The sequence below is a fragment of the Phaethon aethereus genome (assembly GCF_964289735.1).
Source record: "Phaethon aethereus genome assembly, chromosome: 19".
NCBI classification, from domain to species: Eukaryota; Metazoa; Chordata; class Aves; order Phaethontiformes; family Phaethontidae; genus Phaethon; species Phaethon aethereus.
This window is the reverse complement of record NC_138595.1, coordinates 11,485,558-11,511,872: the sequence shown is the minus strand read 5'-3', so window position 1 is coordinate 11,511,872 and position 26,315 is coordinate 11,485,558. Positions and strand designations below refer to the sequence as shown.

Genomic DNA, 26,315 nt, shown 5'->3' with positions numbered 1-26,315 from the left:
GGAGAACCAGAGCAGTTACTCTGCTAACTGCTGTCCTCACCCAAACAGATCTGATGATCTACAAGGACTAAAATAATTAGCTTGTCTTTTTTTGATGTCCTAGTCCAAGCACTCAGTACTAGCAAACGGCCCGAATCTCATTTCTTTTCCATGGTGCCAGCAATGTTTCTCTTCATTTCACCATAGAAGGAGTTGCCAAACTCATTCCTGTCTTTGGGACAGGAAAAAAAGAAAGAAAATGTAACTGAAAGGTAGAAAATTAAAATGAAAATAAAGAAATTCTTCAACATTATTTAAGCAGTCTTTAAAGTTTCTGAGTAAATAAATCCCTTTTAAGCTGGATTGTCTGTGCCTGCCTCCAACATTTATTTTACAATTGAATTCTCAAGGACTGCTTTCAGGTACACAGCATAGAAAAAGTACAGAGATTTATTCTTAGGAATGCTCTATTTTTATGTGCCTTTGATATGTAGAAACCACAGTTTCATTCAAATAATCAAACGGGAAGGAAATGCAAGTATTTCAATTGCTCTCCTGGAATGTTTGGAAGATGCAAGATTTCTAATACAACATTTTCCTGTTTTCTGCAAAAGAAAAACATAGTAAAAAGAAAACCAGAAAAGTTTCTCCTCCATCTATTATTAAGCATTTTTAAGCAAAAGCTCTCTCTGGATATGCAGGTGAAGTCTTTCACATCATCAGGGTCCTGAGCAGGTCTCTCCATATCTCAGTGACCTGACATGCTTCACTTAATCTCCATCAACAGTGGAGTCTCCAGATCACTAGAGTAAATGTATTCGTATCAGTGAGTACCTTTCAATTATCCATTTACACTTCCAGCTGTAGATGTTTTAAACTGGCTTTATAGCATTTCTGTCTGATTTCTTTGTCTGAAAATCAGGCTGGGCATGGCTTGGTTCAGGAAAACTGTACCCTGCTAGTGAACATGACTAGTAAACTGGTAACAAGAGATGAGGAGAAGGCTGAGGTACCCAACAACTTTTTTGCGTCAGTCTTCACTGGCAACTTCTCCTCCCACACCTCTCGAGGGGATGGCCTGCAAGACAGGGACTGAAGGAGCAAAGTCGCTCCTGCTGTAAGAGAAGATCAGGTTTGTGACCACCTGAGGAAGCTGAACATATGTAAGTTTATGGGATGTGACAAGATGCATCCCAGAGTCCTGAGGAAATTGGCTGATGTAGTTGCCAAGCCACTCTCTATGATATTTGAAAAGTCCTGGCAGTCAGGTGAAGTGCCTGCACCCATTTTTAAAAAGGTAGCAAGCAGGACCCTGGGAACTACTAACCTGTCAGCCTCACCTCTGTACCTGGGAAGACCACGGAACAGATCCTCCTAGAAGCCATGCTAAGGCACATGGAGGACTGGGAGGTGATTCGAGGCAGCCAGCATGGCTTCCCCAAGGGCAAGTCCTGCCTGACCAACCTAGAGGACTTCTGTCATGTAGTGACTACCTGAGTGGACAAGGCAAGAGCTACAGATGTCGTCTATCTGGACATCTGTAAGGCCTTTGACATGGTCCCCCACAACATCCTTCTCTCTAAATTGGAGAGATACACCTTTGATGGGTGGACTGTTGGGTGGATGAGGAATTGGTTGGATGGTTGCATCCAGAGGGTAGTGGTCAATGGATCAGTATGCAGGTGGAGATTGGTGACGACTGGCATCCATCAGGGGTCTATAGTGGGACCAGTACTCTTTAATATCTTCATCAATGACACAGACAGTGGGATCGAGGGCACCTTCAGCACGTTTGCAGATGACACCAAGCTGAGTGGTGTGGTTGACACGGCTGAGAGACAGGATGCCATCCAGAGGGACCTGCACGAGCTCAAGGCATGGGCCTGTGTAAACATCATGAGGTTCAACAAGGCCAAGTGCAGGGTCCTGCCCCTGGGTCAAGGCAACCCCTGGTATCAGCACAGGCTGGGGGATAAAGGGCTGGAGAGCAGCCCCATGGAGAAGGACTTGGGGGCCCTGGTGGGTGAAAAGCTGGACAGGAACCGGCAATGTGCGCTCGCAGCCCAGAAGCCACCCGTGTCCTGGGCTGCCCCCAAAGCCGCGTGGCCAGCAGGGCGAGGGAGGGGATTCTGCCCCTCTTCCCCGCTCTGGGGAGACCCCCCTGCAGGGCTGCATCCAGCTCCGGAGCCCTCGGCACAGGAAGACATGGACCTGCTGGAGCGGGGCCAGAGGAGGCCCCAGCAACGCTCCGAGGGCTGGAACAGCTCTGCTGGGAGGACAGGCTGGGAGAGCTGGGGGGGGCCAGCCTGGAGCAGAGGAGGCTCCGGGGAGACCTTCCTGCAGCCGCCAGGGCTGAGAGGGAGCCTATAGGAAAGATGAGGATGGACTGTTTAGCAGGGCCTGTAGCAATAAGACAAGGGGTGATGGTTTTAAACTAAAATAGGGCAGATTTAGACTGGATATAAGGACAAAATTTTTCACAATGAGGGTAGTGAACGACTGGCCCAGGTTGCCCAGAGAGGTGGTCGATGCCCCATCCCTGGAAACATCCCAGGTCAGGTTGGACGGGGCTCTGAGCAACCTGCTCTGGTTGGGGATGTCCCTGCTCATGGCAGGGGGTTGGACTGGATGGCCTTGAAAGGTCCCTTCCAACCCAAGCATTCTGTGATTCTATAAAACCCTGGGGCTGGCTGGTGACTTTGTCTTTAGACATCATGTCCCGGGGTAGGCTTGTGTGAATGCAAACCAGACTTTTTGAGGTTAACCTAGCAAAAAATATTCTGAAAATTTCTTTCATTTTCCTCCCAGTTGCAGCCTTTCAGGCCATAACCCACCCCCGTGGCGCATGGTCTGAGATAGCACCTCTAGGATTTTGGACAGGATTTAAGAAGGAGATTAGTTTGACTTTCACCCTGACCCCTGTAGCAACTCCCCTGATTTTGCACAACGTTGCAGACCTGCTCAGAAGCAAATTTTCAGGTGTTTGATGAGTGTCTATGGGCAGCCTGAGTAGGCAGCGCTCCCCTTATGGTTTGTATATGGCAGCCTGGGAGCCCTGGGCTAGCACAATACCCGGGTTGGGGTTAGCAAATGCAGAACAATAGAGCATGTCCCAAATTCCAGGACATGTGGCTGGGTGCTGCCCAGAGATAAAGACCACAGAAATTTCCATTCCTCTCCAATAGATCTTAATTCAGTATCAGAATAGCTTCTACTGTTATAGATGCGCCTTCAACCAGAGAGAACAAAAATCTCAGATAATGTAGCTCCAGGGCAAAATTCAGACTTTTTAGTGATTGCAGTGAGTTTTCTGCTTTATGCATAAGGAAATGCTTTGGAATTGCTAAAAAAAATGCTGAAGATATATCGGCTTTCCTCATGGGCTGAAAACATTGCTGTGGTGTGTTTCGGTGCTTCCTGTCCCTAAATGAGTATGTTCCAACAATGCTTTGCAGTCACATTGGGAAAAGCTTTCTCAAATTGCTTTATACTTTGTGAAGCAATAAACTTGGACCAAAAAATATGGAGGGAGCTGAGGAGCTCAAGCTGATTGTAATTCTTCTGGTGGAAAAGTTTTCCGTCAGAAAAATGCAGATTTGATTACATTCCCTGTTGACAATGGACTTTTCAACGGAAAATAACAGAAGAGCTTCATTTTAGTAATGCTGCAATATTTAATTTTGAATTTACAATTTCACTTTTTAAAATACTAAATAACATGGCCACAAAATATGGGGATTTCACTGCAGTGAAGCCTTTTCTGGAACCAATTCCTGAACAGGGAAGATAGATGAGCTTTGGTTTTGTTACGCTGCAAAGCCACCAAAAGAAAAGCAAACCAAAGGACAGATTATTGCAGTATTTTCCTCCCCTTTCTTTCAGCCAGAATATTTGAAATTAACCCTTCTGATCCATCGTGGCCTGATCACAGCTGCCATAAGGCTGAGGAAGAGGCAGTGTGCAGCTGAGCTGCCCAAAACCCAACCAAGTGCAGGATTGTAATTTACCACCCGGCAGAGCTCACGTTTCGGGCAGCGCCTCCGCCGCATCTCTCCTGCCTGCATCCAGGGTTGCTCCATCACCGTTCTTCTGCCTTCTCCTGCAATGAGCTCTCACATCTGTCTGCATTACCAAGAGCCTGCAGCCTTTGGTTTTATCTGGTCTTCAAAGCAGTCTTTATCTGATGGCGATTCTGAGTCTGTCTGGGTAACTAAGGGAATTTTCAGTGCCAATAATAGGTATCAACGGGGGCAGTGGAGGGTTCAGGTAATGAGGAGCGAGGTGTATAGCCTGTCTCTTCTCTCAGGCTGTTACTGGTTTCTGAGGGATTTGTGGACATATGAAGACCACCTTGAGGTAAAAGTGCTCAGTGGCGTTCGGAGACTATCATGATTGTCATCCAGAGAAGACAAAGAGTTTCCCATTTTTACTGTGCAACTGAAAGTGAAAATAAGGGGAAAAACTGGCCCAAAGCAAGGGAAAAATAAGAATTAATTTCCCTGCATTAGACTTTGGGCTTCTCTGAATAAATAGCAGAAATTTCTAATTGTAATTTCTGGCACTCAGACCAAGATAGCATTTCCGGCGTTATTGAGTGTTTCCCAGAAATTTTAATTTCAAAATTGAACTAGCTCTGCATTTCTCCTCCTTTTGAGACAGGATTGTTGTTTGTAGGATGAAGCTCGTATTCCTGAGCCTCGAAATGGTGAAAAGGGAGAACTGGAGAGTCTGTTAAAGTCAGATTTGTTTTGCTCAGCTCCTGTTCACAAGGTATGCTCTTAGTGAGGCAATTTATATGTTACAGTCACTTTGGTTCTAAGGAGAAAAACTGTCTTTTTTCCAGGATGGAGTGGATTCTGGGACTTGGGGAACAGAAAATGCATAGGAACAGGCAACTTTGAACTGAAAAGCATTAAATCATAGGTATAGTGTGGTCCTTCCAAGGGGCAGTCTCTCACCTTGAGTGGTGATACCGGAGAAACAAGCAGTGGGAATAAATTTAAGGACCAGGTGTTAAATCTGCTGACTGGAAAGGGAATGGGGGGATGCTGAAGGTGCTGCTCCCATCCCACCTGGAGGAGTCTGTGGAAGAGCAATGAACAATATCTCGCCGCGGCCTTACAGGTGTGCGAGCCCATCTCATAAGCCCTGAGCAGCCACTGCCAGGGACCGAGATGCTTCTCTGGTCCTTAGTATAACTGTCGTAAGGATGTATTAAGTTGTGTTTAATGTGCGACTGGGTAGCCATGTGGAAGTTAATTAAAGGCAGAGGGACTGGGAAAGCAATTGAACTCTAGTAAAACTTGCCACAGGTACTGCTTGTCCTGACTCGGGGGTTGTTTTGCGATGGGAAAAAGGATGACAACTTATCAACTTTGTCAGAGCCAACTCTCTGGGTGTTTGAGACGCTTGTAACAAATGGGTCTCTGCATAGCTGTTTCAAGGACATTATTCTAAATGGCAGGTACCTACATTTGAATATTGTGCAGTAAATTTCCAACAGAGAGTGCTCAAAGTCTAATTAAGCCACCTTTGCAAATTCTAGGGAAGAGCTACAAATGATGCAAGAGGTTATATTTCCTATGCAGTTATTGCCAGGCAAGACTGCAGACTGAAACTCTCATTTTGCTAAGAAATGTATGAAGACTGTTCTAGCAGTAAATCAGTACAGGATGCAAATTATATATATTAAAAAAAAAGAAAAGATGGGCAGCCATTATCTATTCAGCACTAATGTGAGTCATCCCTAAGCAATCTTGAATCAAATCACTCCTGTTCTCGGAGGTGCTCCAAGGTAGGGTCTTAAGCTCATTACCTATTTATGTCCAGTAAGTGTTTCACTTCTGATGATGAATTGAGTATTCATGTCAATAAACTAAATCAGCAGCTCCCAGATAGTATAGGTTTATGTCTAGGCAGCTTAAAAAAATGTTGTGAAGTTAAACAATTCTCTACATGGCTCAACTGTTCCCAGGAGAATACATACTGTGCATGAGGTTTTCTGAAGTGGTGTAGTGTCATGGGAGGGAGAATGTTTTGTGCCTGCTGTATGTAAAGATGAGGGAAGGATAAAGATTGTTTCCTAATAAAAAGAACTGGTGAAAGAAGAGATTGAGGTTTCTTCGAAAAACAGTGTAAATCCATTCTCTCCTTATTCACCTTTTTAGTAACATGTTCTTAAGTTGTAAACAAAAGTTGTAGCATGCATCGTAAATTTATCTGCTTTCAGAGTGTTCATCTTCCTTCATTGTTAGGAGCTGCTTTTCCTTTTCCTTTTCCTTTTCCTTTTCCTTTTCCATCAAGAATGAGTAATAAATTTTTACTCTACCTTGAACATCCACTGCTGTGACACTTCCAGGAATCCTCACAAAAGCCCTGAGTCCGACTGCCCACCCTTGTAACAGTCCCGTCACAGAGACCAGAGCTGGAGAAGACTAAGCCCAACCAGTGCAGGGTCCACGCAAGGACAGAAGTGACTTTCACCAACCATGTGCAGTGGCTGAGCTGCAGCTGCCTGGACACAAAGAGGCATGGGCCTCTGGGGCTGTTCGCAAAGCATTTTCCAGCAGGTCAATAATCCATGACAGGAGAAGAACAAAAGAAACACAAGAGGAGATTGTGCAGGACTTGTAGAATGCTCTGAATTTACATATTTTGCCCCAGTCTGTGTGTTTGGAGGTACATATCCCTCTCCTTTCTCTTAGCTGCAGAATTTTGTGTGTGGATCAAGTCAAAAGAAGGATGACTCCCGATGGTTGCATTGAATACCCCACGCAACATGCCTGCAGGCACATAGGGTCCTATGGCTTGTGCCAGGAGACCAAAATGCCTCTCTGGAAATGGCATGAGGCACAGTGCTGGCTCCACATCCACCTCCTGCAGAATGACCGTAATATGCAGTGGAGTCTTGCATAAAATGCTGAGACCTTCGAACAGATGCTTTCCAACCAATGAATAGAAATTAGAGATTTGCTTATGCGGCCAACACCCATCTTAATGCTGCTATTTATAATGACTTGTTTGATTGTGGATGCTTAAAAAAAGACCCACATTATGTGCCATTTGGTTGAGAGTGGAACCACAGAGCCAAGGATGCAGCAAGGAGGACCAGAGATCTGAGCAAAGTTTTCAAACAGGGATTGGCAGAGGATGAGCCTCAGTACATGATCCCTCATGTAAGAATTAATATGAAATCACCTTGGCTTTATGCTGACTGCTGCAGTGTGCACTGATATACTTGGAGTAAAAATTTTCTCAGCATGCTGAGGAGTAGGGGCATGGGCTGGAAGAAGTCCCTGAAGCTGGTTCCTGCTGCTAGAGGTGACTCAGTCACAGAAATCAAAGCTGCCCAGAACGGGTGAAGCCTCATTTTGAAATGCTGCGGTTGTTGCTCACCTCTGAAATGTTCTTCTAATTATCAGGCTAAATTTTCTCATATCCATTTGTTCTTGGGCCAATATTGCTCTTCACCTGAAAGAGCTTTTCTCTGTCCCTGGGATGTCCCCTCCATCTTCCTGGTCTCCTCAGTCCATCGCAGATAGAAATCAAAGCACCTCCATGAGCTGAGCCCTGCTCTTCTCTTGCCTGGCAGCTTGACCATTTGCATTCTCTCTGGCCTCCTCCTCCCGTCTTTCGTTCTGAGTTCGTCCCTCACCACTCAGGACCAGCCTGTACCTTTTTCAGGCACTGGAAACTGGATTATTCTGCATCATTTAATGGTGAGGGCCACAGCACAGCATCTCCAACCCCATGCATCCTTCTGTCGGTGTCAGGAGGAGCTGAAGGAGAGCGCTGTTCGTCTCCTGGATGAAATTCTGTCCACGATAGGGAAATTTATAGGGAAGAGGGGAAGCTGCTATTTTGCCAAAGTCTTCTGACATCTGGCTTTCAGCATGGCGCTTACCCGCTGGCTCCGTGCGATGCTGCGGGGCTCATGCAATCACAGGCTGCTCAGCGCGTGCCACCTGCAGAAGCGATGCAGCCACGTCAGCGGAGCAGGCTTGTGCGAAGGAGTTTGGGTGCTGCTGTCCACACCAGCCTGCCTTCGGAGGAAACATCCTCAAGTATTCCCAGTCCAGCCCTGCTGCTTGCACTAAAAGCTTCCATTTAAGAGAGTATCTGGTAGCAGCAGACAGCCTTTATGCTGCGCATTTACATGGTAATGGGGTGTTCCCGCAGGTTACTTGGCAAGTGTTAAATGTGTTTAGGAACATAACCATAGGAAATGTCATTTCCACAAATCATTTTTTCCTGGGGAAGGAAAAAAAATCTGCCAAATTATGTATGAAAAAATCCCTCTAAGGAAAAACCAGACGAGGCACTTAGTTTTGAGGCAGACCTTTCTGAGCTGACGTACTTTGTCAAGTTGACTAGCACCGGCTCGCTTTGCCCATTTGGCAATAACTGTGTCTATCTGAGCCGCTGTAGCGCCGAGGCCACTATTAAATCTGGGTGTTTATGCCCCGTTTCCAACTGCAGCCTTGGTCCTTGCGTGGTTTTGGTCCTTACAAGTTTTTGGTGACGCTGACAGGACTTGATGCCTGAGCCTCGTCAAGATGCTGCAGCCATTCAGGTAGATGCGGCTCCAGGTTGCAGCGAAAGAGTTTGATCTGGGGATGCTGAACTGTTTTGCTGAGATTGAGAATAACTGAGTGAAATATTTTGACACTTTCAATTGGAATATGTTGGGGGGGGGGCGTTTCCATTAGATGAAAAATGTCGTTATTTTGACACTTGGTTGCAATTTGCAGCAAAAAAACCACAAGCGTAAGAATAGCAGATGGAGGGATGGAAATTTCCATTTTTTTTTAAACATAGTAGTTACCAGACTCACTTAAGAGTTCACTCAAGGATGTGCTATTTGCAGCTTTTAGATCATTCAGTTTGTACTTTGGTGCCCAAACCTGCAATTAAGTGAATGAGATGACTTGCAAGATTTCGGGTGGTGGTATTTCTTCTCTTATCATACTAATGAAAATAACCATATAGGACTCTGATTGTAATTACGGTGCGCTTAGGGCGTGGTAGTTACAGTGTAATTACAAAACCTATTACGGTGGTATTTATACCCAGTGAAATAACCTGAAACCATCTGCAGTGCCCGAGGGTGGACACTGAGGGCTCAGGCTGAATGTCCCATTATTCATTCTCATTCAGGAAGCAAAACAAGAAATAATGACGGCTGCCTCTAGTTACCAGGCAGAGGGAAATCATCTGTAAATAAACCTGCTGCCGAACTTGGAGGAGGGATGAGCCGGGGAAGGGAGCGCAAGGTCAGGCCCAGGGCAGCAGGAAAGGTGTTCTGAAGGGAAGGGCTGGAGCGGGCGCGGCGTGAGCGGGTTGGGGAGGACATTGTCTTTGGAACTTTCTGGATGCAGATAGAGAGGGTTGACGACTTTCTAGGCTGGGTGCCAGGTCCGACTCCGACAACGGTCTTGCTTTGCACCCTTCAGAAAGGTAATTAAAAAAAATCACCCTTTTCCCTGATTCTTCCTTTCTTTCTTCCCAAGGGTGTGGCCATGTGGTCCAGAACAGGGAAGCTGGAAGGTGCAGCTGTTAAATATGAGGAAAGAGGGGGAATTAATTAAAAGCAACCCCCCCCCCCCCCAGCTTTTGAATACTCAAACAACTCAGAGACACAAGTGCTGTGCTCTTGGCTCCCGTGGAACATAAATCCTCACCTGGGGAAAAAAAGAATAACACTGAGCTAACCTTTCCTGAGAAACGTGCCTTCAAACCCAGCTCACCGCACCTGCCTCAGCCCAGCTGACTCTGGCGATGGCCCTTCTGCTCCCAAATCTCGGCCCGTTCACACAGCGCTCCTTCTTTCTGGCTGGGCTTTTGGTCCTGGCAATTCTTTCCAGCCCTGAATCATTTGGGAACTTAATTAATGCTGTGGCCACTCCCCCTTTGAGATCATTAACAAAGATGTTAGGGTGGGGCCAGGTGCTGATGCCTTCTCACCCCTCTTTCCCTTGAACGATGTTCAGCATTAAGCATCATGTATGGTCCATCTGACAAAGCCTGTTTCTCTGCAGCACCGTTGCTTGCTGCTGCTGTTTGAGATAATTCTGGGAGTGAGATGGCACAGTACTGCTTGCCTGTCGGGTGAGCACCTTTATGTCAAAATCACCTTGTATAGAGGAGCAGTCTCACTAGCCCCAGGGGCTGGGGAAACTGAGACATGGAAAAGAGCACTCAGATCCTAGCTTGGGCTCCTTGAGAAGAAGTGACGTTTCCTGAGGCTCAGGCCAGTGCCATCACCAGCAAAATGGGCCAATTTCTGTTCTCTGCATATTTCTGTGTTTTCTCTTCTTTTTTCCCTTTCATCCTCTAATGAAGTTCTGTGTCAGCTGCCTACATTTGGGAGTAAAACAAGATACTATATAGTGGAAAGGGGAATAAATATTAGTATTTGCTAACAGCCCAGAGGAGGTGTAATCTGAGTATATGTGCTCGGTTGGGTGTAGAGGCTCTGCTGCCAGCCAGGCTGGGTGAGGGGAAAGGCAGCAGCTGGGGCAGCATCGCTTTGACACCCGCTCCCCCCGTTATCCTTACTCACCCTTTTAAAGGGTGAAACACAGTTCTGTGTTTCTTGACCAGGGTAAAGCATCCCTGTGCAGAGCAGCTTCCAGCCAAAATGGAAGAGGTCTCAAAATTTCTCCCAAGCCCCAGCAATGTCTTTGTTGAGAGATTTACTCCATGGACCACATCCGCTCCCAGTTCTGAGCCAGGAGCATCAGTTGCCATGGTGACTTCTTTGGGAAAGTCATATGGGGAAAGTGCTGATGTATTTTTAGCTTTGGGTAATGAAATTTAACAGCTGGAAGTAAAGGTGAGGGCCAGCCAGGGTGCCACAGGTTCATGGACCACTGTTTGGGACTGACTCTTCGGCAGTGCCGGCGGGAAGAGCTGGTGGGGCTGCGTTTGGGGAGGGTGCTCAGCCCAGTGGCTCACACTGTGGATGCTGTGCAAGACAGCACCTGCAAGTACGTTGCAGGAGAAGGACCACTATAAAGAAAAGTTGATAAAGAGGTGGTGTTACATGTAGAGATAAAGAGGAGGCACTGTCTGAGCTCATAGCTGCTTCATGTACAGTGTGTTCAACATATAAATAGCTCTTCAGATATACCTCTGCACAAGTGGTATTTATAGAGTGATGAGTGAAAAAAAGCTCCATTTGGGGACAGGAGTTGATGTGGGATGGATCTTTTGGGCTTGGTCAAAAGTTCAGCTTTGTAAGAGGTATGGAACAGAGCTGGACCCCAAATGTGTGGGGTTTTCTCTTCTGATCAAGGCTCGAAGCTTGCAGTGCTGTTAAATTCACCTTCTGAAATCAGTGTATCTGGAGAGGATATTCACTAGACATTGGCATCCAGATATCCAACAACAGAGCCCTTGTGCAGACGTAATTTATTCATGCAATTTGGATCAGTCTAACTCACATGTAAACTTTTCTGAAGGTAGACTCATGTTTTATTTTCTAAAATACTTTCTCATCTCCTTGCAATATTTTTAGTTCTTTCGTCTTCAGCTGTCAAAAGTTTATTTTAAAATTAATTGACTTCGATGTAATATTTACTGCACTTTAGCTTTCAGCACAGCATATGAAAATAGATTTCACTACAGCTGGCAGTGTCTAATGGGATTCGTTCCTACTCCAAAGGCTCTTTGCATTATGTACCGATACTTCCAGCCGAGCTTGCTTTGAGCAAACCTCACCATCTTCTCATATTGCCAAGCTTACAGCAGCTTGGGCTGGCAGGGAGACAAGGTGAAGCATTTAAGTTTAAAGAAGCCACAGTTGATGCATACCTGAACCCAAAGCGTAACTATTACAGATCTGGCCCAATATTCATTGGAATTAATAGGATCTTCCCTTTTTGCGTCAATGGGCTCTTTGGCTGGATTAAAAATTGATCATATCTCATTACGATATCCACTGTTGTGTTGAAGATTAAGCAGTGGGTCATGGAGGTGCCCTGGCCCTGGCACATCACCAGCGTAGTGCACGCGGCAGGAAGCAGCACATGGAAACTGGAGCAGACTTTGCTAACGCACTGATGTTGTCAAGGGAGGTGCTGAACTTTGATGGGAGGTGATTTAGAAACAGCCTTTGAATTGTAGAGCTTTAAATAACCTGACAGCAAAGACGTCACTGAAACCATTTCCTGGTGGGTTACGATGCTCCCAGCTTTCGCCCGGGAGCACCATCAGTTGCCTCTCACGCGGCCGCGCTGCAGCGGGCTGGTGCCTCCCTTGCACCTGGGAGCAGGAGGCAGAGGGAGGTGACATGCCAGGAGTCCATGGCAGGACTGAGAATCTTTTTTCATGCGATGCTTAGTGCCTGAACTACCCAAGGCTGACCAAACTTTTTCCATCCAATCTGTTTCCTGATAGAGGATAGAGTATTTTTTAATTAGTTTTTTTTTTCCCCCAAAAAAAAACCCTGCTGAGTTTTCCCTCCCACTTCTTCAATGAAATTCTTTCACGTGAGGATTAAACTCCTCTGAGCAATGTTTCAGCGGGCCCCAGCATGCTGGGTTTTCATATATCCTCATTCCCAGAAGAGATATGATAAAGCATCTTGTGTTTTCCTCTCCACGGCATGGTGCAAAATCCATTTAACCAAGACTAAGAAATCAGCGCCTCTTACTCTCCCCACCTCCAACCAAATCCTTTCAAGTAAACAGGCTCCCAGCTGGCTGGAATGTTAAAATTGCTGTTTGGCTTTTGCAACAGTCAGATCTGGGGAGCCTGGTGGTGGGTCTTCAAGTTGAGAGGTCCATGAGGAGCGGGAAATGTGCAGAGCTGTCAAGGTGGTGGATGCACAGGAGTCCTTTGGTGGGCTGCATGAGTGGAGAGCAGATATTAATGGCTGGAGGGGGATATGCCAGAATTAAAAAGCAAAACAAAGTCAGATGTCAGAAGCTGAGCCAGGCTGAGGAAGAATGATGGAAGTGATTCCTTTGATGCCGTTAGCATTTTTATTTATCTGAGGCTGTTTATTGCTGTAAAACAGTTATAAATTAGAGAAAGGCTGTGAAGAGGAGTCAGAGATGGAAATTGCCCAGGTATGGTTTAAAAGATGTACATCTGCATTTATCAGACAAGGGAGAACATACGCATCCAGGCTTTGGCTGCAGAGCTCCGTACCCTGCAGGGGAGGCAGTCAGCACCCAGATGTTCGTCTTCATGTAGTTTTTTTTGAGAAAGTCAGAGCTTGGTCTGCCCATGTCACATAAAGTAAATCTGCCTTGCAGACATGCTGAGGGGCTTGGAGAAGGGCTGGTGGAGAAGCCCCCGTAGCTGGGGTTCGCTGTGCAGCTGTATGCAAGGAGGATTTCCTATAGATCGGGATGGCTCACCCGCACCAGTCCAGGGCAGACGTTACAGAAAGTGAAGGAGTTCAACGTTTAATGAATAAATAATTTTGCATGGAATATTTAGCACAGAAAACAGGCAGTGTTAAGTGTGGATGCTATTGTATGGATCCATCTGCATACAGAGGCATGAGTGCACACAGACAAGTATATATGTGTGCATGAACATATCATGATTACACTGACTTGAAATTGTCAAATATGCATCATTAACATTAGAAAATGCAATATATGCTGCTTCTGTGTCCCATGTGTGCAAATGTGTTGACCAGGGAGTCCTCCACCATAACAACTCCTCTCTTCTTCCTTCTCCTTTACAGAAATCCGTGAAGCTTTCCGGGTGCTGGACAGGGATGGGAATGGTTTTATATCCAAGCAGGAGCTGGGCATGGCAATGCGTTCCTTGGGATACATGCCCAGTGAGGTGGAGCTGGCGATTATCATGCAACGCCTTGACATGGATGGTAAGTCCTCACTGTTGGTTCTTCTCTGTTACTGGTGGAGGAGGGCTTTCCCAGTGCATTGCAGGCCATGTTTTTGGCTCAAAGAGTTTGTGGTCACCAAGGATGGTCTGGAGGGGAAGCTGTGAAACTTTGCCTTTCACCACAGCAAGGAAAGGGCAGACGACTGTGAGCCATCAACCTCCTGCAGATAAACCTGCCTCTTGGGCAACCCACCCAAGTGAGATGGAGCGTCTTTTATGTGTCCAGCTGATACAGCTGGGTGAAGACGCACCAGCTCTTGCAACCTTTCTCTGCAAAGTTGCGAATGGTCTTTTGCAAGGCTGTTGTAACCTTTCTCCATGCATTCCTGGGAAGCATCTGGCCCAGGAACGCTAACTGGGAGATGACCTGAGTGCCTAACCAAGTGCAGGTGCCCCGTCCTGCGGCCTCACTGCTCCTTGCAAGTAAAGATGCTGCAGATGGGAGCTGTGCTGTGTCATGATGAAGTGTTGATGGTTTTTGAAGGAGAGTTTAGAAAGGTGGAACAATTTTAAGCAAAGTCCTGCTGTGAGAGCTCGTCAAACGATTACTAAGAGGTAATAAAAGAAACAGAACCCACCATTAATGGGAAGAGAGAAATGCAGCAGCAGGATGCTGGAGCCAGGGGGGACTTCTTAACTGCTGCAAAGCTACAATCAGAGCTGATCACAATGAGCAGGCTGTCTTTCAAATGTCCTTGGTCGGTGCATGAAGGGAAACTTCCCTGATGCCTGAAATGTGCAGGGAAGCTGGGGTGTGGATCCGACCTTCTCCCTCCCTTCTGCAGGCGGCCACGGCAGGGTTGAAACACTGTGCAAAGTTAGGTGAAATCATGCCAAGCCAGAGTGCTGGATGCGGAAGGGAGGGAGGAGCAACCCCCCGGGGATGCTTGGCAAGCTGATGCGATGCCAGCATCCTTGGGGAGACTGCTGAGAGCAGAGCCCATGGGAGACGGTGGCAGCGGGATTGACGTTCTCCCGCTTCCTTGGGGCTATCCAAGTCGAATGCCCCCATGAGATGCACGTCAGGCCAGGGGAAGCGGAGAAGAGGCTGTCAGCCTGCTCAAGGGTGTTCAGCATCTCCCCTAGAGCAGGGAGACAAAGTAACGTGAAACCTGGGGGATAGACAAGATCAGTTGTTGAAATGATCTCATTCCCAAAAGAAAAAAATTCATCACTTTTAAAAGCATTTTCTCCAAAAATTATTGTTTGCACCTTGTTATGTTCTGCTGGCCTTTCCTAGCAGACCAGGTGATTTCTCTTTAGGTTTTGCGAAGGCCAGACTCAGCATGGTGCCAATTCATGGGGTCTTTTACCGAAACTCTGTGCTTTTTTGGAAAAAGAGTGCTGTGGACTTGGCTTCCAGTTTTGGTTCATCTCCAGTTATTCCCTGACTCTCAGTCTCACAGACTTGAGACTTTGGCACTCTTTCGTATACACTCCTAGTGTGCAGGGACCTGTAATCGGAGAGGTGGAGTTAAAATGTAGAGTAATGGGCTGCAGATGGAAGGTGTTAAATTCCTGTTTGAGACCTTTCAGAAAGCTCGATGTGTTTTCTGCAGAGACGGGAGGTGATCCTGCACCTCTTCCAGCTCAGCAGTTCCAACAGCGCCAAAGATACAGTCTGGTTGTACTGGGTGTTTTTATTGTTCTTACGTCTCAGCTGCCTGTTGTTGCAGTATTTTGAGCGGAGGATTTTGGGGCTGGACACAAGTCTGTGCTATGTGAAGGTCAAATGGGCCATACATTGAAAAAAGACAGGGTAATGGGAAATTCCTTAGGCACTGAGCAAATAGGGGAATATTATGTGAAAGATTTACCTTGCCTGCAAATTGAATTAATACTATATGGCTTGAATTAATATTATATGGCTTATGGCTACTTTTTCTCTGATGGATTGTCGTCTTTTTTTTTTTTTTTCTGGGATTTAACTTGAAATATGTAGTGAGCACCAGCAATAGCTTCCTTCTTCCTCTCCCACTGTGTGTGAGCATCATTCGGTAGCAGGGCTTGAACCCAACGAGCTCCTGGGGATGTTAGTCGTGCCCTGCGCTCCCAGGCACAGCCTTACCCTCATACCATATACTCCTGTTGAAGGCTGTCGAATTTTTTCAAGGCTTTGGCTCAGCATCAGGTGGGTGGGAAGCTCAGCTGGATGAAAGGCCATTGTCAAGGAAGAGTCCCCTGTGGTCTGGAAAGCCAAGGAGGAGGCAGTAATCCTCCTGTGCATCCCCCAGCACCTGATGTGAATTATGATGTGACAGCAGGTAGCATAGCCAGACGTCCATTTCTCCACGCAAGGCTGCTGCCAGTGTCTGCTAATAATGAGGTAATACAATTGGCAGTGGTTTATATTTAATCTGAACCAGCCTGAACAGACTTAGTGCAAACATACGGTTTTCATCAGAAATTACCTTGGGAGTGTGCTCGCATTGCAGGATGGCAGCGTGGCTGTATCTGCCATGGTTTATTTAACTGATGGGCTCCAAATAATGAGCAACCAGAGCTGGTCTGAATTTGGTTTTCATTTCAAAGCCTTTTTTTCGGTAGGAATAAGGAGGGAGGATTAGCACTGTCTAGGTCAGGCTGAGGAAACATTCGAGCTGTGGGAGCAGCATGGCTAGGTTGGGCAAAATATGTTTTAAGTGAAGCATATGCAATGTATGCTGGAATGGCTTTGTGGCTGAGCATAAGCTGATATGACAAGAGCATTTCACACCTGTATGTCACCTTCTGCCACAAAGGATCTCACCAAGCTCAGTAAATAACGCGAGGATCAACTCCAGAGACACCCAAGGACAGTTGCTTCTGGGGCTGTAGTGTGCAGCTGTTCAGTAACACACAGTAAGCCTCGAAATTAGAGCAGAAATAAAAGTGCATTTCATAATTCATTGCATTCAAAGGCAAAATGTAGTTAGTTAGAAAATGCTGCTTGAACTTAAGTGAAAATGGCAATTGCACAACTTGGATTTTGCCCAGGAACTCTTCACAGGTGTCATATCACCTTTAATATCTCCATGGCTCTTGAGGGCTACCATCAGTCTTCCTTAACAGGTGACATGCCAGCAGCCCTGGTATTGATAGGATGGAAATGAGTGCAGTGAGTGGGTTTGCTCACTAGGAATGTCATGGTGTGATGCTAAGGATGCTCAAGAGCTTCCAAATGCCCTCCAGTGCTCAGAGTGGCAGGAGGGGACTCCTGCCTGTCGGGATCACAAGGATGCAGGTTGTCCCATGCCATGAAGCCCATGGCACAGGGTGAGGCTTGGGTTACTTATCTGCTGGTCATCAGTGCCATGGCATGGCAAAGCCGTCGCAGGGCTGGGGAAGAGGAAGAGAAGTTTAGCCAAGAAATGGTGAGATGGGACTCCAGTATGGGCTGGGGCTCATAAACAGAACAAGATGTATTTTCCCATGCACAGGCAAGTGCAAACTCGCAGCAAATCCTGTGTTAAGAAGCATCAAACCCAGCTTCCCATCCCCAGAGATGGCTGACAAATATTCCCAAGCGATTGACCGCACAGTTGCACATCAGCTTGGCTTTTTTTACCCCAACAGCTTAGGTGGGTTTGGGCCACTGGGGCAGGAGATGTTTCATTCCCATTCTGTGGCAGGGAGTGAGTGATGGGAGCTGGTGGGGGCATGTAGGAAGCCCTCAGCCTTGTCCTGAGGACAGACCACAGACCTGCAAAGGACCACTGTCCCAGCGACATTTGCCTTTTTAGCACGTCTTCGCTGAATGCAGGTATTTCCTGTGAATATCTAATTGTTGCCAGTCCTCACTGGAGGAAGGCATTTCCTACAAATGCCTTCTCCACCTCTTCTTCCAAGTCCGTTTGCTGTTCCGCAAGGCATGCTTCACCCAGGTGAAGAGGAACGCAGCTGCTGCAAGGGGAAATATAGTTGGTACAAAAAAATGAATTAGGGAGAAAAATTAGAATATACTTGGAATATTTCAAGGTCTCAAGAGAAATCTTATAAATCATGAGACATACGCTTTTATGAACTACTGGAAGATGCTATGGCATGCTGTGATGCGGGAGATGAAGTACCAAATTAGAGCAGAAAGCAAAGGGGTTTTCTGTGCAAAGATGCCTCTTTTTGGGAAGGGAGGTGAGGAATTTTGGTTCCATCACTCAAAGCATGAGATTCACATTAGGCCAAAGATTTGCTTACAGTTTGATAGAAGTGGTGCGTGACGGCATGCCAGGAGAAGGTTGTTCGGTATAGCTGGCATCTATCCAGTGTGCCGCACCTTAGATAGGGACATATTGTTTGCTTTTGGTCTAGAACTAGAGGTCAAATTTTACTTTAGTCTATACCCTTCATTTACTTTATCCTCAGACATAATTAGGTATTGCATGAACGTAAACATTGCAGACTGTGAGGTGCATACATTTCTGTCTGCAATCTGAAGAATGACCTGAAATGTTCTGCCAGTATGTGGAAAGTAAAATATTTTATATATTTATGTGCTGGAAAAGAAATTATTTGTAAATTCTTCCAATTGGCAGTAATGCTAATAAAAATGCAGAGAAATGGCACATTAAATGTGTTGCCTTATCTGGGATGCCTACACTTTAAGCAGACTTTTGCAATAAAATAGATGAATGTGTGACTTCAGTGTCAAACTGTTTCGTTACAACATAAGACACTTCTATCTGAGGAGTAAAATAAGCACTCAGTGTACTAATTAGAGAAGCAGCTGGTTTTCAGTACCCTGGAAAAATAACTTCAGGCTAACGCAAGAGGAAAAAAAAAACCCCAGTGTGTCAAAATGTTTATTATGGTACAAATAGGAAATACTTTGATCAAGTAAAAGACGAGCTGGTTTCATCAGCGTACAAGCAAGCTACCTGTTACCTTTTATCACGCTACGTGACACATCAGCAGGAGCAGCGAAAATACAGCTATGGCATTACGTGCAAGAAAAAACAGGGGAAAGAAATCCCAGTTTAAAATTCCGCATATTCCCAGGCTGCTTTGCAATGGCTCTTTGTGGAGCAGGGAATGGAAGAGGAATTAAAAAAAACCCCAGTAAGCCGCGATGGCTGCAACAGGGTTCTGCAGTTTTGTTGTCCTCTTATGCTTTGCCTGCAAAAGTTGTGCTGCCCAGGGGCTGCCCTGTACAGCGAGGTACCCTCACGCATGCTCACGACTGCTGCGACGCCCTTTGGAAAGGGAATAAACCGCAGCAGCGTGACTGCACGGCGTCCACATTGCGACGTGAAACTGTGTAAAAGAGCCCAGGCTGCTGGAAGCAGACCAGAAACCGTTTCTGTGCGTAGAACGCAGAGTTAATAGGAAAAGCATGGGCAGGTTGCTGCAGACTTTGGGTTTGTCCTCTGGTTTTTATATGTGAGAAATGATCAAGCATCATTTCCGCGTGGTTATCCTTTAAAGTGTGTTGCTGAGCTGAGAAACTTGGTCGGTGAGATGGATTTGATGAGACTTGTCTTTATTTATAGAGGCCACTTTCTTCGTGTCTGCTCCGATTTGTAAAATGGAGATTATCGTATTATGTGTTCTCGCTGCAAAGAATGAAGAGTAATTGTTGTTGCTGGTCAGATTTGCAGCTCAGTACTGGGAAGAGGTTCTTAAGTGATATAAAATTCTGTCTTCGATGCAGTGCCTGGATGGCTGCGTGCAGCTGTGTTGAATAGACAGGACAAGAGAAAACACTGAACTGCAGTTCCCTCCCTGAAACCTGCCCACCCTGTGCTCCAACGGGGCCGAGTCCTCTGCAAAACACGGCATGCAGCCTGTGATCTGTCTCATGCAGGCATGCCTTGTCATTTGTTTGCATCCTTGTTTAATTTTATTTATTCTTTAAAATGCAGTACTCCTGGTATTATGGTTCTGGTTTCACAGAATGTGTATGCCACAGGGAACACACATACTCCTCTGTTTTAATGAGCCTGTGACTTGCCGGTTGTCTCGAAGTTGCGCCGAGCTGTCTGATAGCGATGCACGCTCTCCTGCTATTCCTGAGGCCTGGGGAGCAAAAATAATTAAAGTCCTGGGTAGCTGGGATGTGATTTTGCTCCTCTTGATCCATCTGACAAAGGGATCAACTGGTTACAACCTGCAAGATCAAAGGGTATCTGCAGTTCTGCAAAGCCCTGCAAAACGAGCCCGCTCGGTTTTACGTGCCGGGCGCCTTTGCACAGGGAGAGGGTCCTGGGGGACGCGGGGCAGAGGGGACGCGGTGGCTTGCAGCGGCCGTGCTGGGGGCACGCCACGCTCAGCAGGCTCCGCAGTGCCTTCCCTGCAGGGCAGCTGGTCACGGGGACAGTAACTGGGGCGTCCTGTGGCTTCCCAGGGCCGGCGTGAAGCTGGCACGCTGCTTGGCAGGTGTCTGATGGATTTTTTTTCTTTTCTTTACTGCAGTCACTGCTTCTGTTGGAGTTTTCTCCTAGCCGAGCACGAGCAGCATCCTGCTTGTTTTCGTGCTTGTGGTGGAGCACGGGACACGTCACACTGCCGCCGCAGAGGCAGAGCCCCCCGTCCTCTTCAATCACTGTCTTGCGGGTCAGCTCCTGGACAGGGTCCCCTTGGGCAAACATGGGGAGTTAATAGATTTTTGTTTTAATGGGGAAGCAAACAAGTCCTCTGCAGCCGTTTCCTCTTCCTTGCAAGACGAGCCAACAGGCTGTCAAAATGAGTAACTCTCAAGGTCCTTTTCTCTATGTCATGATGGATGCAACCCCGGCTCTGTCTTTCTGGGCTCTGTTTGAGCCTTTCAGACCCCATGGAAATTTCTTCCTCCAGGAACATATGTCTGTACAATTTGCTAATCTTTTATTGCATAGTTGTCATTGAACCAGAGTTCAGTTCCGCACAGCCGCTCCTAAAGCTGCAGGACATGGAGGTGCTTAAGGGACGGAGTGGGCTCCAGTGGAGATCTTTCACCCCTTCCTTTGGCTTCAGTACAGTTTTTCCTTCAAAAAGCAGTCCTTAAAGCTGTGGGGCATATGGCAGAGCTGGTGAATGGTAAAACAGTGCCCAGTGGATATGCCCCCACTGTTCCCAGGGAGCAAGAGAAATGAGAAATTGTATTTTTTAAGTGTATGCTTTGTTAGGGAATACCAGAGACCCTCTGCCAACGGCTCTGGGGCAGAAACCTCCCAAGGGAATGCAAACAGGACTCTTTGGAAATAGGAGATGCTTGTTGCTGTCTTTCTCCATCCTGGGGACTGGTTGCACGTCCTGTGCCTGTGGATCGCTGTGTGGGCAGGCAGGTCTAGCACCTGGCTCTGCAGGCAGCCTCATTTCTGGTAACGTTTGGGAAGGTGATGCTCTGTGCCTCAGTTTCCCCACTACAAAATATCTGTGTCGGCACAGTAGCGGAGCTTTATCCACTCTTTTCAGCCAGTTCCATGGATGTCTATAATTAAAACTGTTTTCAAAGTCGAAAGTTTTATGAAAGACTTTCCCTAGTTCTGGTTGAAGTTATGGATCGAGGCTGTAATTAGGCAGAAAGTCTCTGGGTCGTGCTGGGGGAAGGGTCAGGCTGGCGATCAGGCTGTTCTCCTCTGACCTTAAAATCTCTGAAACCGAAATACTCGTCTGGGAAATATCCTGTGGCTGGAGCTTTTCTGTGCACATTCTCTGCATCATTTCAAGGCACAGCAGCATCAGCCTTCACCAGACTGTATTATTACTGCACAGGTTACTTTATGGGCGCAAACAATGACACAGACCAGGACAGGGAATCATTGCAGCTAGCTATTAGGAGAATAAAAATAAACAGGAGTGTTGTGTGCGCCTGGGACCCAAGCTGCAAAAGACTAGCTCATTAACTTTAAATATATCACCTAGCTGCACTCTGGAGGTCAAACTCGAGGAAAAAGAAGTGTGAATACTTATCAGTCTACACATAGCAGATCCTCATCTCTGTTTAAATGTGTGCCTTATTTTAGGGCTGTGACAAGAAACTTTCAAGGAGGGAGAACCTGATTATCCTGAGATTGGCCAGGGAAAATACTTATTTAGTAAGCAGGCAGGCCAGATAATGCAGGCTCCCAGTTTAATGCACAAGGCTCTGAAAATCAGGTGGAAGTCTCTGTTCTGCCCTTGGGTACAGGCGATGCAATCCACGCACTTTTTCCTCCTCGCTTTTTCTTTTCCTCTCCCACTCTTTCTCCAGCCCAATGAATATTAAATTACATCCTCCAAGGAGCTGCACCAACAGGAGACTTTTGGACAGATAGCGGTCGACTGAAGGCTGAGGGTCGGGGCTCTCCCACGGGATGGAGGGCAAGATGGGTTCACACTGCTGCTCCTCTGAGCATTTAATTATTTCTTCAAAGCAGAGGAGCTCTGGTTGAAGAGTTTGCAAGAGCCCATGCATGAGCTGCTGCTACCTGGGATGTGGGAATTTGCCATCCTGGCTCAGCCCAGCCCCTCTCTCCCAAGTCCCTCTGCTGCACTCTCCCTGCCCGGCACATCCAGCCTGGGGAAACCACTGCTGATGGTAGATCCTGTGGGATCAGGACAAATGTACCAGGAGAAAGGCAACATGGGGCTCCGGCCACACGGGTGTAGCCAGGCTTGGTGTAAGAGTGCAGCTGGGGTCATTTCGTGCTGCGTTTGCCCTCCTCGGTGCCCTGACAAAGTAACTGCAGAGCTCTGCCTGCTTTAAAAATACCCACATTTTTCCTGCTAAACATCCTCCAGCAAATACAACCTTCCCTTCTCCACTTTATTAAAGTCATGGGGGCTGGGGGAAGACGAAATCCTTGGACTGGAGCTCAAAGCCCATCAGGTTAGAGAGAGGGTTGTGATTTTCTGTGCTCAGCTCTGATGCAACAGTGAAGCACAACACCTCCAGCAAGACCAAAGGATAGTACCCTGAAACCTCTTTGACCCGGGCATCTGGAAGCACAACCCCAATATGAATTAATTGGGGTTGAAGGCAAGTAGCTTCAGAGAATAAATCCCTCTTCAGAAGTGCTGGAGGCTCCTTTGGCTCCCTACAACATACATGTCCAATCCAAAGTTTGCTCCACGGGAGTGTGGTGGTAGTTTCACAGGCTCCTCTATACATTGAGTCGTTAGTGCTTTTCCTTTTTCCACATCCCATTAGTTTATTTAGAAGAGGTAATGGGCATTTTTCAGAGGTGCAGACACCACTTCCTTGGGGCTATCACGTCCAAAGAAAATTTCCTTGGGCTTCAGTGTCTGGGAGAGCTGGAAAAGAGCTTGGTTTCCCAGCTCCAAGCTGCTCTTAGCTGCAGCTCCATCATCTTTGGTGCGCTTGGCATAAGTGGATATTGAACATGATGTGGGGCCAAATGATTCCCTGCTGTAGCTCTGTGGAGCTCCATGGTGCCAGCCAAACTGAGCTCACAGCATAGCAAGCATTGATGCTGGGGCTCTTCGAACTGAAATTATTCCCAAGGTCTTTCTGCACCCAGTGAGTGAACAGTGCATGTTGTGCCTTTGGCAGGTCCAGGAATCCTTGCTGGCCACACGTGGTCTTGGGGCACTGAAAAGGTTCCCAGAGGACCCAAAGATGTTGGCTGGGTGCCTTCAGCATTCCCTTTCCACCATGGAGCAGTTAGCCAGGCTTACACAATTGCTCCAAGGGCTGTTGACAGTGCATCTAGTTGCTATTCCTTTTTATTATCACATTTGCCTGTTTTTTGTCAGAACTGAGGCATTGTCTTGCAAGGGAGCAAACCTTTGTGGGTATCTGGAAGCACTTAGCACCTAGCTGATGCTAACAGACTAGTAATGATAAGCAGATCTGATTTGTCTCTGATGATGTGGCCAGCGATGTTCTGAATCATAGCTTTAGTCATGCGAGGTTCAGCCACGTGATAGCTAACCCCCTTCTGCCTCTTTGACATTAATGCCAGGATTAAGAGGAAGCATTGTGGAGAAAAATGTTAGGGCATAACTGTAAGTAAATAAATAAATGTTTTATGTGGTTTAAAACCAGGGGCTAAGCTCAGCTCTGGTGTTTTTCTAAGATCACCCACACAAACGGTGGCTGCCCCTTGGCTTATGGGTGGTAACTCGGGGATGGGGTGGCACCTGGATCGCATTGTGCCTGGAACCCCTCTGGTCCTCACCCACCTTGCTACCTGACAGTCTTCCCCTGCCCCAGATGACCTGCATTGTCGTGCCTCAAGGTTTGCCTGCCCTCCCAGTTTGTAAATAAGTTATTGCAATATGTCAGTGCCTTCATCAATCAGGGACTTCAGCATGGCTCGGGTTTATAAACCTCATCTGCATGTGTAACTGGCGGGAGCAGGGAGAGGATGGGGGGACCATCACTGGATGGGGAGCACAGCCCGATCCATCCTAGCCGTAGCTTTTTGCCCGCTTGTGCTCCATCCCTCCTTATGAGGTTGTTTTCCGTCCGTGTGATGAGTTCTTGCTAAAGTCATTAATGTGGGATTAGAGGCAGAAGGTGGCACACATTATAAATTGGCCCGGGGGACACTGAGGGACTGGGGCTGTGCGATCACCGCTGACGGCAGTGTTGTTTGGGGCTTGCTGGATGGCTCATGGAAAGCAGCAAGCAAAGGTGAGAGAGCAACATAGACAGCACACAGGCTCCAGCCTGGCATTTTCCTCCCCTCTTCTCATCCCTTAAACCCAACTAAAAGTTCATTTCTGAATAAGCCACACATCGCTCGCTGTGAATATCAACTACTCCCAGGCGAGGAGCACATCTGTAGGCACAGCAAAGCCAAACATGGGGACGTGCGTGGTGTTTGATTTGTCTCCAATGCAGATTCTCGAACAGATGCTTGATGTGTGCGTTGCACATCGGCTTGTAGGGCACCGTGTACATGACAACGGCTCAGAGGAGGAGGAGGAAGACATCTTTTGACTGTACCCAACACAGATTTCAAGCTGAGTGCTCGCAGGAGCTGATGGGTGGCCTGAACACGTGTGGATCCTTACAGGCAATGTGGGTATTGGGCATTACCTGGTTATGCCATGGTTGTGGAGAGCAACCCAGTGCATTTTCACCTTGCAACCATGCAGAGTTGCACTGGGTGTGTCTTGGAACCAATGTGTTGTTTTTTAATAATATTTCCTTCCTGTCTGTTGAACACTGTAAAAGGAGTTTTCATCCAAAATTGTGAGTTCTCTTTCTTGACATTATGATGCTACAGTCTCCTGGGATCCTGATGGCAGGAAGATTTGTTTTCTGCAGCTTAAAACAAATGTTGAAGAGATATTTCTACCAGGCAAAATGTTTTGGGGTCTACTTTCCTTGCTCGTTAACAGTTTTAATTGAAAAAGCAGTCAATAAGGATATAATGCATTTTGTAATGGCATCATTCTTCCAAGGTTGTGGAAAATGCTATAATTAAGCCGATAATTAAACCCTGTGAAGTTAGTTATGATCCCTGGCAAAGACACAGGGAAGTCATGAGCAAGGGTTTGCCCGAAGTCTTGTTCTGAGTCAGACACAGAACCCAGGAGTCCTGGCACCCGCTTTCTCATGAGTCGTGTGTAGGACTAAGTCCTGCCTCTCCTCTGTGGATGAAATGACATTGTATAAAATGCAAATTGAATAACTCAATATTTTGGGGTCGCATATGGATAGGATGAAATATATGCATGGGCAGGTACTAGAATCTCTTTAAAATGCAAATTGTTTTCTTGATAATCTGGCTAATTTCTTTAACCCAATTTGCATCATAGTGTATGGTTTTGTTACTGCCTTTCCCTTGAAGTGATGTACTGCAATGTAAATAGCCCCGAATCCGCTGTCACCTTGCATTACCTTCCCCAACATGATCCAACGTGCTGTGACTGATACAATCCGACTTGATGTCATAAACCAACGCCTCCCATGGGGAAGAAGAAGGAACGCATTTTTTCATTGCCCATAAATGTTTTAAAGAGTGGCTTTCCAAGTGGTGGGGTGCCCATCCCTTTCCTTTTCTGCTTAATAAGCTGTCCCAGAAATGAGAGCCATCCTGCAAGTGCTCAGCCCGCTCCAGCCCTGCAAAGCCCTTCAGCATGTGCTGAGCCCCAAAGGTGTGAGCAACTTCAGCAGCTGGATGGGGTCTTCTTGCACGTTACGGCATCAAAACTATTACGACTCCCCGCTGGGTTTCCTTTCAAAGCCCCCGCTGCTATCTCACCCCCAGGATATTCGCTCTTGTCTTCATGAAATTATGGGCAGAGCCTAGTGAATAGAGATCAGTATTCTAGCAAACAAGCATTTTGACTCTGCTTATTTTCACATTGTGTTTCTGCAAAGATAAGGACATGGAGAGATTTCAATCAGCAGTGCATATGCTCAGATCAAGCGTATGAAATATAATAAAAAGGACAGATAGCAGCAGCATGCAGTGCACGTGATAAAGCTGTCACGCAGGGCTGCTGTACGTACTGCAGTCAATAGTGACATTTTAATAGTAGCCCTTGCATTGATCTGTTTTAGTCTGATGGTTTTAGGCACTTCTAACACCTAATAATTTAGCAACGGCAACTACATG

General features: G+C 46.7%; 1 protein-coding gene across 1 annotated transcript in view; it reads left to right on the top strand.

Moving 5' to 3' along the window:
* Nucleotides 1–26,315, top strand: part of CALN1 (calneuron 1) — a gene marked incomplete at both ends in the record, with an annotated part of 116,893 nt that overhangs the window by 29,124 nt on the left and 61,454 nt on the right. Inside the window, one exon of the mRNA XM_082008614.1 lies at nucleotides 13,682–13,825. Within this exon, the coding sequence (XP_081864740.1) occupies nucleotides 13,682–13,825 (144 nt within the window). The remainder of the gene's footprint in view (nucleotides 1–13,681; nucleotides 13,826–26,315) is intronic.